The following is a 13,876-nucleotide window of genomic DNA, read 5'->3' as shown; positions in this document are numbered from 1 at the left end:
AAAAAAATGACAGAACAAAAAACGTTTTCCATTGCAGATCTGTACCTGAACTGCCATTTCGAGGGTTATCAAATGTTGAGTATTTGGGTATAGGCGATAATGAACTCGAGGAGGTGCCAAAGCATATGCTGAATCATATGCCAATAGTGAAAACGCTCGATATTGGAAGGTGTCGCATACGATCTGTGCTACAGGATGATTTCAAGGGCATACAATTGCTGACGAATCTCTTTATGCCCAGCAACAACATAACGCGACTCGATCGAAACTGCTTTCCGCCTGGCCTAGTGACCCTTCATTTGGGACGCAACTCCATCGAGAATCTAAACGGCACTCTAAGGAATCTCAATAAGTTGGAATCGCTGTTTATCAACATGAATCGCATCGTCAGCTTGGATAGCCAGTTGCCCGAGTCAAATCGACTTAAGCTAATCATTGCTCAAAATAATAGCCTCGAAAGTTTACCGGAGAGCATGCGCAATATGAATAGATTAGAAACACTCTATGTCCAGCATAATCGAATCAAGACCTTAGATCGAATACTAAAGAATGCCTACAATCTCAACGAGCTGTATGCCTCGAACAATCGACTTTACTTGTTGGCCAGTGATGAGTTCCAATTTGCCACCAAGTTGGAGGAATTGTATTTGTGCAGCAATGAAATAACATCATTGAATAGTTCGCTGTTGCCTTTGAAAAAGCTGTACAAGGCGAACTTTTCATTTAATGCCATCGAAGAGTTTTCCATGGATGAAATTAGGGGACTCCTGACTTTGAAACAATTGGACTTGTCGCATAATCGTATACGCAAATTGTCAGGAAGCCAGGAAAATAATATCGACAAGAACTCATACTTGATTGATTTCTATTTGGATTATAATGAATTAACTTCGCTGGATGGAGCACTCATGGGTTTGAATAGTTTGCGAATTTTGGGTTTGACGCACAACCGCTTGCAGCGCATACTGCCGGAAGACTTTATAGGTCTAGAGAAATTGGAGATATTGGAATTGTCACATAATCATCTGCTGACATTGAGAGAAATGCAAACTGTAAGTTCAAGATTTTTAACTTAATTGTTTCAGTAGTATGAGGGTCGTGGGGTCTATTCCGACCAAAGGCGTTGCTACAAATAAATTTAACGAAATGTGATTTCACTTGACTTTACTTCTTAATTGGTCCCAACATAGTACCTTTGGTACTGTAATCAATCTTAGAATGATTTTCAAGCGCTTTGATTTTCTTCCCTAATCCTGTAATTTCTTATACCGTGTTTCGAAATGTTTTCTCGACTTGGATTTTCCACCGTCGTTTTGGGTTTCCCCTTCAGCATGAACCTTCAACAACACTGCGATAGCGAATCTAAGGGTTAGGCAATTCCAAGTAAGGGTGGTGGCATTACGTCAGTCAAGCAAAAACCCAAAATAGGTTTAGAGTTCTCAGGCCAAACCGTAGGGCATTTTATATATATCCTTAATGAAAGACGAAGTGTCCCCATATTTCCTTACTTTAAAATTCCATATATCGTCATATATGTCCGTTTCGGTGGGGTTTCGGGCTTTGGCGAACCCAGTGACTTGGCTCCTAATTGATATGCTATGTCTACATTGGTTCGTTTTGTTATACTTGTTTTGGAAAACATCTGAACCGTTCACAGTAGTTTAAATGTTTTGAAGATTTCGTTCTCCGATGTTCCAATGCTTTTTTATACCCTCCACCATAAGATGGGGGTATACTAATTTCGTCATTCTGTTTGTAACTACTCGAAATATTAGTCTGAGACCCCATAAAGTATATATATTCTTGACATTTTATGTCGATCTAGCCATGTCCGTCCGTCTGTCCGTCCGTCCGTCCGTCTGTCTGTCGAAAGCACGCTAACTTCCGAAGGAGTAAAACTAGCCGCTTGAAATTTTGCACAAATACTTCTTATTAGTGTAGGTCGGTTGGTATTGTAAATGGGCCATATCGGTCCATGTTTTGATATAGCTGCCATATAAACCGATCTTGGGTCTTGACTTCTTGAGCCTCTAGAGTGCGCAAATCTTATCCGATTGGAATGAAATTTTGCACGACGTATGTTGTTATGATATCCAACAACTGTGCCAAGTATGGTTCAAATCGGTCCATAACCTGATATAGCTGTCATATAAACCGATCTTAGGTCTTGACTTCTTGAGCCTTTAGAGGGCGCAATTCTTATTCGATTTGAATGAATTTTGGCACGTAGTATTTTGTTATGATATCCAACAATTGTGTCAAGTATGGTTCAAATCGGTCAGTAACCTGATATAGCTGCCATATAAACCGATCTTGGGTCTTGACTTCTTGAGCCTCTAGAGTGCGCAATTCTTATCCGATTGGGATGAAATTTTGCACGACGTGTTTTGTTATTATATCCAACAACTGTGCCAAGTATGGTTCAAATCGGCCCATAACCTGATATAGCTGCCATATAAACCGATCTTGGGTCTTGACTTCTTGAGCCTCTAGAGTGCGCAATTCTTATGCGAATGGAATGGAGTTTCGCACGACGTGTTTTGTTATGATACCCAACAACTGTGCCAAGTATGGTTTAAATCGGTCCATAACCTGATATAGCTGCCATATCAACCGATCTTGGGTCTTGACTTCTTGAGCCTCTAGAGGGCACAATTCTTATCCGATTTGAATGAATTTTTGCACGAAGTATTTCGTTATGATATCCAACAACTGTGCCAAGTATGGTTCAAATCGGTCCATAACCTGATATAGCTGTCATATAAACAGATCTGGGGATTTGACTTCTTGAGCTTTTAGAGGGCGCAATTCCTATCCGATTTGGCTGAAATTTTGCATGAAGTATTTTATTTTTACTTTCAACAACTGTGTCAAATAAGGTTAAAATCGGTTCATAACCTGAAATAGCTGCCATATAAACCGATCTGGGATCTTGACTTCTTGACCCCTAGAGGTCGCAATTATTATCCGATATGCCTGAGATTTTGTACGACGGATCCTCTCATGACCATCAACAAACGTGTTTATTATGGTCTGAATCGGTCTATAGCCCGATACAGATCCCATATAAATCGTTCTCTCTATTTTACTTCGTGAGCCCCAATGGGACCAATTCTTATACGAATTGGCTGAAATTTTACACAGGTCTCCAACATATAATTTAATTGTGGTCCGAACCGGACCATATCTTGATATCGTTTTAATAGCAGAGCAACTCTTTTCTTATATCCCTTTTTGCCTAAGAAGAGATGCCGGGAAAAGAACTCGACAAATGCGATCCATGGTGGAGGGTATATAAGATTCGGCCCGGCCGAACTTAGCACGCTTTTACTTGTATTATTATTATTTATTATTTATTATTTATTAATAGATTTTTGAGTACACAATGATAGAGGTTTGAGATTCAGTGTTGTTGTAAATCTATAAAGCTGGCATAGCAAGAATGCTGTTAGCCATATAATTCATTGATATTACCAAAGGTTGGCTGATTATAGTATGTTAATCTATGTTATATAAAGTTGTTTACATATTGGAGACTATAAAAAAGAGAAAGTGCTATTTTAAAAGTTAAATTCATTTTGTATAAAGTTTCTATATTTAATACAATTTTCTAAATATTTGTATAGAGATAAAAAATTCGTGCCATTCAATATGCTTATTACTTCGTTTACATTAAGTGTGGGCTTATTAAAGTAAATAATTCTGAGATTTGTGTATATTGGGCACGAGCCGATAAAGTGGAAGGTGTTCTCGGTTTCGTCTGTGTTACAAATTGAGCAAACGCCATCGGTATTGTCTCTGAAAGATCTAGCATTTAAATTAAGTAACCCGCCTCTAGCCTTTACAATGATACTTGTAGCACGTGAAGATAAGTTCGCAGTGAGTTCCGGTATCCTGGTGTATTCAAGCTGTGGGTAAAGGTCATGGAACTGTGAGCCTTTTGCCCTAACCTCAAAATCTAATCTCTCCTTTGATTTAAGTAGTTCTATAACTTCTTTCCAGTACGAGGGTAAATGTGTCGCGTTGTAGTGCAAAGAAAATTGCAGAGATTGGCATATATTGGACCATTCTTCTGCCCAAGACATATTCAGTTCTATGATCTTCAGCGCAAGAATACGTGGTAATCGTCGACAGTCTAGTTGGAGTACTCTGTCAATGTAGCAAAAATGTGTCTTCAATGTAGAACAGAAAAGTGAATTGAATCCAGTTTCCAGATATAACATGTAGTTAGGCGTATTGTTAGGCAGATATAACATTTTCTTAATAAAGAATCTAAACAATTTCTCCACGTCCTCATATCTTACACATCCCCAAATTTCTGCGGCATAACACATTATAGACTTTGAACACGATTCAAAAATTTTAAGTTTATTAGCCTTCGATATTTTTGGGTGATTAATATATCTTGACCAAGTAGAATTTATCGCCATTTTAGACGCAGTGAGCTTGTTCTGAAGATGTTTTCTAAAAGATAAGTTGTAACTTAATTCGACACCAAGGTAAGTGTAACTATTCACAATTTCGATATTCTGATTCCCAAACCGCCAATTCAAGTTTCTAGCGACTCTTGTGCCCTTCCGGAAAATAAGTATCTTAGATTTGGCAAGGTTTACCTTCAGACTCCATGTCAAACAATACTCCTCAAGAACGTTAATCATATCTTGTAACCCTTCTGCAGTTTCAGACAGAATGACAATGTCGTCTGCATACAAAAGAACTTTAATGTTAGTATCTGCTACGTTCACACCTCCTGGTAAAGAATCGGGTAAGTCATTAACATATAAAGAAAACAGTACTGGGCTGAGTGTACAACCCTGCTTCACTCCTGTTTCCACCGAAAAGTAATCTGAGAATGCATTTCCGTCCCAGATTTTACTCGTAGTATTTTCATACAATAGTTGCAATATCCGCACAATCTTCGTAGAGAGTCCATAGCTTGACAATTTATAAAATAAGCTGTTTCTGGGGATCAGATCGAAAGCAGATGAGAAATCTACAAAGAAAGCGTAGGTAGCCTTGTTCTTCAAATTATTCAAATTAACAATGTTAACCAGATTGAATATATTGTCAAGCGTGGAGTACTCTTTTCTGAACCCAGACTGGAACTCATTTAGAATGTCATTTCTTTCTATCCAAGCAGATATCCGATTCAAAAGCAAAGAGTTAAAGATCTTACAGTTAGTGTTTAGAAGTGAAAGTCCCCTATAATTAGCCGCAATGTTAACGTCACCTTTTTTAAACAACGGTATCAAGGTAGATTCTCTGAAAGATAACGGAATCCTTTCATTAAGGAATATAGTGTTGAAGACAGCCAATATTTCTTCTAGAAAATTGCGAGGAGCGTATTTATAGAACTCATAAGGGATTCCATCCAGCCCTGGAGACTTATTTCTTCTAAGCCCTTTAATAACAAAAAATAGTTCACACAGTTCAAAGGGAGAGTCAAGGAATGGGTCGACGTAATAAGGCAAACACCAGTGTATGTTCTCGGATTCCTTTCGGTTAAGTAGTAATGCCTTAAAATGTACCATGTAATCATCAGCATTAAGATTTCCTTTTGAATTTTGTGATCTATTCTTCAATGAATTCGACAAGTTCCACCAATCCTTGCTACTCGTTACTCTGTCCAGTCTTCTGAGGTTCTCATTATAATATTCCAATTTCTTCCTACTACATAGTCTTTGGAACTTGGTTCTCGATGAATAATATCTTTTCTTATTAACATCAGTATGGAGAGCCCTAAACGCTTTAAGGTTCCTGCGCATTACTGAGCGCAAACGGAAGCATGTCCAATCAAACCACGGCTGTTTAGGCTCAAAAAATTTCCTGTTTGTGTTTTTGACATGTGCCTGTCTAATCTTTTGCGTTATACCGCAGATCATGTCGTCCACAGACATATCTGCACGGTAGTATCCATTCACTGAGGTGTTACCCAGATTTAACCCGTATTGAGTCATATTTCTATCGCTCCAATAAAGTCTTCTAGTATCATTCTGTTTAGTCACATTGCTAGAATGCTTTGGGATTTTAAGCTGGAGACAGATGGGCATGTGGTCTGAAAACGGCTTAGCAAGTATTGCAAAATTCTCAATATATTGCAACAAATCAGATGAGCAAATGCAGTAATCTATCAATGAGCTTCCCATTACACCAAAGAAACTAAGTTTTCCATCCAAATCACCTAAAGTCCTTCCATTTACCACAATACCACCTATGTCCTCAATCATATTCAAAAGCCGTCTCCCTTGTGTATTTATATTCTTATCTTTAGAGCACCTAATTACATTTATATGAGGTTGGTCCCTGATTATATTTTCGTCCAGGACTTGTTGTTCACCTATTCTTGCATTTAGATCTCCCATAATACAGAAGCTGGTTGGATTTAGACTGCTCAAAAATGATACAAACTTATCTGCATCGTTCTTCCAGCTCGTACTATTCAGATAGGTCGGGATAAGTTGGAATAAATTTCCGCTTTTACTTGTTTTGTAATATATTTTTCCTTACAATATTCACTTATTTTTTGGCATTTCAATTATTTGTTTCCAACCGTTATAGCTTAGTGAATTTGTTTGTAACACCCAGAAAGAAGAAAGATAGACCCATTTATATACAATTAGTATACCGGTTGACTCAGAATCACTTTCTGATTCGATTTAGCCATGTCCGTCTGTCTGTCTGTCCGTCTGTTCAATATGAACAGTTGTGTACAGTACAGGTCGCAATTTTCAACCTGATCGTCTTCAACGATCATCCGAACGAAGCCTATTGAAATTGGAAAAATCGGTTTAGATTTGGTTATAGCTTCCATATATATGCTCGTCCGATTTGGACTTAAAGTGCAATTATATCAATTATATACATTTGTAAACCGATTCTCACAAAATTTTGCATGAAGGGTTCCCTTATAAGTCTCGACATTATTGGCAAATTTCATAGAAATCGGTCCAGATTTAGTTACAGTTCCCATAAATATGTTCGTCCGATTTGGACTAAAATTGCAATCGTCATTAGTTACCGGTTCCCACGAAATTTCGCACGAGGGATTCTCTTGTAAGTCTTGACATTATTGGTGACGTTCATATAAATGGGTTCAGATTTAGATATTGCTCCTATATATTTGTTCGTACTATTTTGACTATTGCAGTAATTTGGTCATTTGTCAAAGGAGTCCCTTATGACTCCCTGTATTGCTATTGAATTTAATAGAATTCGGTTCAGATTTAGATATAGCTCCTATATATACATATATTTGTCCGATTTCGAATAATTCTCAATAATTTAGTAATTTGTTAACCGATATTCAGAAAGTTTGGCACGATGGTTTCTCTTGTAACTCTTCTGATGACTGATGCATTTCATAGAAATTTGTTCAGTTTTAGATATAGCTCGCATTTATATGCATCTCCCGGTTTTCACTTGTAAGGCCTTTGCTAACCCATTTATCAATCCATCTTCTCAAAAATTTGCACATATGGCTCCTACGATATCTACGGATTTTGATCGAACTTCTTCATATCGATGACTTAGCCTGCACAATCAATGTGTTGCAGGGTATCAATAGGTCGGCTTCGCCCGACTTTTGTCCGTCCTTACTTGTTGAATTTGACAATTTCGCTTTTAAGGAAATTGTTGCTAGCCCCTTATGCGGAGTAAATCTAGAAGCAACGTGTATTAGTATACGATTAACCATTAATCGATAAGGGAGAAAGTGGCACAAGGCACTCCATAGGAGCCATCAAAAATTACTTATTACAGATGCTGACTCTATTACGGATGCTGACTGAGGAGGGCAAGGGGAGGTAAGGATACGAACGAGCTATGCAGAAGGGCCGAAAGGGTCTTGCATATGGCATATGAGTAGGCTAGGCCCAGACGTCTCAATGTTAACCAGAGAAGAATGAAATATGCCTGTTGACGAGGAAGACGAAGACGGGCCAATTTGACGCATCAGGTTTCCTTTCCTAGAAGATTTCGATATCTGACAAGGTCAAATACTTAGGTGTGATCTTGGACAGGAACTGAATTGGAAGTGTCACATTCAGGAGCGTACTGAGAAGGCTCACAGATGTTGGGCACTATGTAGACGGGTCGAATGCTCGAAACGGGGCCTGAATCCGAGGATAGTTCACTGGCTCTACAACAGCGTGCAACATAAGTACCATACAACAGAGAACATGTTGTCATAAGGACCACACCCACTAGGACACTGGAGACTATTCTAAATATCCGAACTATTGACATACAGATTAAGTGTGAAGCAGCCACTGCGGCTATGAGACTTAAGGCGATGGGAGAATGGTTTAAGGATGGGAGCAGCTGATACCATTGCGGTATAATAGAGACGACGATAGGAAACTCGGAAGGAAGGGAAGAGGTTTTCGATCGGATACCTGAGACGACACTTGAGGTCGAGTGCGAGGTACTGCTGGAAGCGGCACAGTCTTGGATTGACAGTGCCCTAGTATTGCCATCTGGAAGATCATGTTACATGGATGGATCAAAGCTAGAGAACACAGTGCGCCTTGGGGTCTACATTGAGAACCCAGGGACTGAGATCTGTTTTAGACTGCTTGACCATAATACGGTCCTGCTGGGCGATCCGGGCGATCACGGAGAACGTCCAGTGTGAACATATTTATGGGCAGTAAAATTGCCATAATAAGGGCAATAAAAACCAGGACGGCAAGATTACGAACAGTCTTGCAGTGTAAGAAGGAGATTAACGCCTTCTCTGAGTATGACAAAATCCGCATCGTTTGAGTGCCGGGCTAAAACGGAGTAAGGGGGAATGAAATGGCTGACGATTTGGCGGTGAAGGCCTGTAAACTGCCGTCAATAAACTTGGTTAAGTTAGTTAAGGACGTGGGCGATGAATGCGAATGTTTAACAGCGAAACGGTCGGTATGACGGCGAAAATCCTATGAGCGGAACCAGATCCTGAGAAGACGAGGCTATTATTGAAAGGAAGTAAGAAGGAGATCAGTATAGCTATTGTTATCATAACGGGACACATAGGACTACGAGCTCACTTATATAAAATCGGTGCGGCAAGTGATAGCTTGTGTTGGCCATGCGGGGAAGATGATGAGATGTTGCACTATTTTCTTTGTCATTGCCCGGCTTTCGATACCAACACTTAGGTGGGAACACAATACCAGACATGAACCAACTTAGGGCGTGGCATGGAAAACAATTAAGGAATTTGTAATCATCACGGAATCCCTAGATAGATTCGAGGTTATTTTTTTAGTATTAAGAGCGCGCAGCAAGCCGATTACGGGCTTAGGTGTATGTCCATAGTGGCATGGGGCGGATTAACATCCGCACCCTCTTTTCAACCTAACCAAACCATTAATCGACATCCTAGTTCAATCGTGTCGCTATCATTAGGTTCGCTTTTCATTGTTGTTATGATGACTTTTCCAATTCATTGCCCATTTTCAAACGCAGTAATATCAGCCGTTTTCTTTCTTAGAACATTTTACAATACATAATACATGTGTACATCTTCTCTGTATAGGGTTCGGACATAACAGGTGCTGGTTCGTGAATCATGATCAATTAACCATTTGCTGGAATCCGCAAAGTTAGAGGGGATCTATTTTCCCTGGTTGCTTCAAAATCGAAACTGACATTACGGGAGGTCTGAAGGCATACTGTCACTATTATCTAAACACAGCTTAAATCTATTACCTTGAAATGTAGCTTAAATTTATTTCCAAAATGTTTATGTTTGTTTTTTTCCGATTTTTTACAGACAGTGCTTCCAAGTTTGAAAATTCTCAAAGTAGACTTTAACAATTTGACAGTGCTCGACAAGGACTTCCATGGCCTACCAGTCTTGTGTCAAGCCAATTTGACACACAATCAGATCACTTCCATCTCCCGTGAGCTGGTGGCCAAAACCAATTGCGCCAACCACAATGTGCCTGGCAAATTGGAATTACATCTCGAAGGTAAGTTGGAGAAATGGACGCTTGTCAGTAGTAAAATGAAAACACTACTCTTTTTCCAGACAATCCACTCAAGTGCAATAAGTTGTTGGATGAATACTGTCCCTTGATGCAAAATACTGAGAAACGCTTAAGGCTACGCACCAAGTGCTTCGAAGCCTACGAAGAACTCTGTAAGAGCCGCCAATATATTTTGATGCTACCTCCTAGTGTGGATCTTAGCCAACAACAGGTGATACCTGTTATAGTGCCCTCGACGGAATTATTGAAAAAGGCTGACAACCTTTTGCCACCACTATTTGCCCCACTGGGAGGAGGTGGGGCCAATATTCAGCCTCTGATAATAGCACCAGCTATCAAGATTATTGAAGCCCCCGTATTGTCATTGCCTAGTACAACAACAGCTACTACTTCAACAAGTACCACATCGACTTCGACAACGACCACAACCACTACCACTACTACGACTCCCTCTCCAGTTGAACCTTTGCTAACAGTCACGCCTTTGCAGCAGCTTGAGTCTGCGGACAAGTTAAGTGAGACCAACGAAAATGAAACCTCAAACAATAAACCTGCAGACACAAGCAACATACAAACCGTTACGGAAAACCTCATAGCTGAGACAACTACTAATTTATCAGTTCGTAATGCTAGTGCTGGTGAAGCAGATTCCGAACAGGTGATTGTGGTGCCGGATGACATAGTGGACCCGGTACAGAAACCGGCAATCCTGGTGGTCAATATCGATGATGAAGCCACCTCCAATGTGGCATCGAATCCTGTGGTGGAATCTGAATACGCAACAGTAGAGTATATTCCCACTGCAGAGAAGCCCAGTCCCCATGTGATGGAGATAGAACAGCAGCCACAACATCCGCCGGCGGATGTTCTCATTGATGAGGATTCCAAATCGAATGCAATACACGAAGATTATCATGCGAAAGTTTTGGCCGATTATGGCACAGCACCGCAGAATCTACTACAACCGGACGAGCCGCCCGAAAATCCTTAAAATCTATTCAATAAATTATCTAATTAATATCATTATTAATTATACACATTGTTTATTGTACGAATATATTGTATTTTAATTAACAAACACTTTAGTTAATAACGCCTGTCTAATCATAGAACTTGAGAGTTTGGAACCTATCTTCATCCCATCCCTCACTTATGTCACAATTGTATTTTGCATTCCTCAGGAAAGCTAGCGGCCCTTCCTTGCCTCTCACTGGCAGTCGGTGATGTATCGATTGATCAAAATCTATATCCCCTAGAATCCCGCTCGCTACTACAATGTTGGAATCTGCACATACCATCATCACCTTGACTACCCAGCATACATCCTACCTAACTAAATACCTACCATAAGCATGCATTTGATTAAGAGACTCTACATATTTAAAAGAAGATTCTTAATGCTAACGTGGCCTCTTAATTGTTCGCCTTTAAGTTTAGTTTAGTCGCTTTTTTTTATAATTAATATTAACAAAATTTTGATTTGTTATCTACTTGCGCTAGCATCGGTATATAGAAATACATCAAAAAAAAAGAAACCCCAAACTCGTATAGTTTGTAGTAAATTGTTAAGATATGCGTACACACATACCTACTGTACATAGATTAGGAATGATTATTTTGAATTAAACTTAGCCATCGATAATTGAAAACTGTTTTAAACTTTGAACTTAAATAACAATTTAGGGATCTATTAACGGTGTTGTTGTCATTGTTGTAACAGTGTGTTGTGCTCTCCTATCTTTTGTCTGATAGGTTCTGTTGAATATCCAGATCCAGGAACTCTGCGACTAAGGTGGGGTGTGTCCAGAGGGATCTAGGTCTGAGTCGAGTGGGTTGTTGTAGAAGTGTGTTGTGTTCTATCTTTTGTCCGCTTGGTTCTGTTGAGTATTCAGATCAAGAAACTCTGCGATTAAGATGGGGTGCGCACAGTGGGATCTGGGTCTGAGACGAGTGGGTCTGGCTGGGCAGTTAAACAGGTGAAGTGTGTCGTATGGTCCCAGGTCACAATGGGAACCCGCTTGATCAAGACGTTCTCACTCCAGATCGTATAGATCTACTTCAAGGTTTCTGACCGGTAGACTCCTAGCCATAAGATGATGATTTGGATGGTCTCTGCGAAAACAGAAGGTACACTTGTAGGATCTTTGTCTCCTGAACTGAGAACTGAGAAGACAGCCCGTCCCAGTTCGATGAGCGGCATTCTGACTGATCTGAATATTATTCCACGGCATGTCACGGAGCTGACGAGACCACACTGGCGCTGCATAACATACCACAGACTGGCCAATTGCTTTGTACGTGGTCAACAAGGTTTCTTTGTCAGCACCCTAAGTGCTGCCGGTGACTTAGCGACCTTGTTTCTACTTTCGACTTTATCGCAAATTGCTGTGGCATGTGAGGAGAATTTGCAATATCTGTTAAATGTGACGCCAAGTATTTTGGGACACTTGATGGTCGGAATTTTCATTCCATCGACCACCACTTTCAGCTCCCTCCCCACCTCATGCGTGTATATAGTGAACAATGTGGCTGAAGATTTGGTGGCAGATATCTTCAGATCTCTTGCAGCGAAATTAGAGGCAAGTTCGTTGAGGTAGACGTTAAACCTATCGCAGATGTCAACAATGGGTACGGGGCCTGTTGCCATGATCGCATAATCGTCAGCATATGATACGATGTCCATGCCGTCTGGAGGGAGTGGAATGAAGTATAGGTAGAGGTTAAACAGTGCCGGAGATATCACCCAGCCTTGGGAAACTCCCTATTTCACTCTACGGTGTTTTGATTTCTTATCCCAAAATTCTACAAATGACTGGCTGCCACACAGACAATTCGCCAAATAGTTTGGCGATGCCCTCAAATAGTTTGACACAGCTAAACGTGTCGAATACAGTGCCACGAAGACCGTCCTATCACATGGCCGGGGCTGATAAAAGCCATGGTAAATGTGTGCGGTGATGGCATTCAAATCAGTTTTTGTGCTTTGCAGTCTTCGCAATCTATGTTGATGCTCTGCGAATGGAAATTCTCAAACGTGACTCAGGTCCCTCAAGCGTCTTGGCTACTGGTGAGAGTAGGGAGAATGGTCTGCACGACTCCCCCTTACTTGGGTCCTTTCTAGGCTTCCGTAGCGATATTACTCTGCCCATCTTCCAGACATCGGGTACTATAAGAGTGTTTAAAGACAGATTGAGAACAGTTGTAAGCTACTTCTCCGTCGGGGACCAACACCTTGGATGACTTGGCGCCACGTATGACTTTTGTAACTTCGTAAATTGTGATGGCTGTCCTTCGGCGCGGAGTCCACGGATACGACGAATGACTCTCCTACTTGCCCTGTCACTCTCGGAATGCTAAATAAATTGTGGGTTGAACAACCTGGCACATCCTTGCGCAGCAAACACAAAAGTGACTGAGGTCCTGTCATCCCGTCTGCAGGTGTTCGAGAGTGCCTTAATAGTGGACCACAGCTTGTCTAAACCGGTACCTAAGTTACATTGCTGGAGGCCACCGTATCGCAGAGGTTAGCATGTCCCTCTATGACGCTGAACTCCTGCGTTCGAATCCTGGCAAGAACATCAGAAAAAAAGTTCAGCGGTTGTTTTCCCCTCCTAATGCTGGCGACATTTGTGAAGTACTATGTCGTGTTAAAACTTCTCTTCAAAGAGGTGTCGCACTGCGGCACGCCGTTTGGACTCGGTTATAAAAAGGAGGCCCCTTATTATTGGGCTTAAAATTTGAATCGGACAGCACTCAGTGATATGTTTGCCCCAGTTCCTTGGTGGAATGTTCATGGGCAAATTAGCATTTGCGATAACATTACTCCAAGTGTTCCAGCCACAAATTTCACTTATGTTCGTTGATTACCCTGTAAATTTCTAGATTCAGTTCGCTGATTC

At 40.6% G+C, this 13,876-nt stretch overlaps 1 protein-coding gene across 2 annotated transcripts in view; it reads left to right on the top strand.

Annotated features, from left to right (window-relative positions):
* LOC106082519 (leucine-rich repeats and immunoglobulin-like domains protein 1) overlaps nucleotides 1-11,626 on the top strand; it is an 82,182-nt gene extending 70,556 nt beyond the window's left edge. For both annotated transcript variants that reach the window (XM_013245079.2, XM_013245078.2), the window contains 3 exons: nucleotides 38-1,052; nucleotides 9,761-9,959; nucleotides 10,019-11,626. In XM_013245079.2, the coding sequence (XP_013100533.2) occupies nucleotides 38-1,052; nucleotides 9,761-9,959; nucleotides 10,019-10,968 (2,164 nt within the window). In that variant the 3' untranslated portion in view covers nucleotides 10,969-11,626. The remainder of the gene's footprint in view (nucleotides 1-37; nucleotides 1,053-9,760; nucleotides 9,960-10,018) is intronic.
* The last annotated feature ends 2,250 nt before the right edge of the window (nucleotides 11,627-13,876 follow it).

This window comes from Stomoxys calcitrans, chromosome 1, assembly GCF_963082655.1.
Source record: "Stomoxys calcitrans chromosome 1, idStoCalc2.1, whole genome shotgun sequence".
NCBI classification, from domain to species: Eukaryota; Metazoa; Arthropoda; class Insecta; order Diptera; family Muscidae; genus Stomoxys; species Stomoxys calcitrans.
Note: the sequence above shows the minus strand (reverse complement) of the source record. Positions and strands in the feature narration are given on the sequence as shown.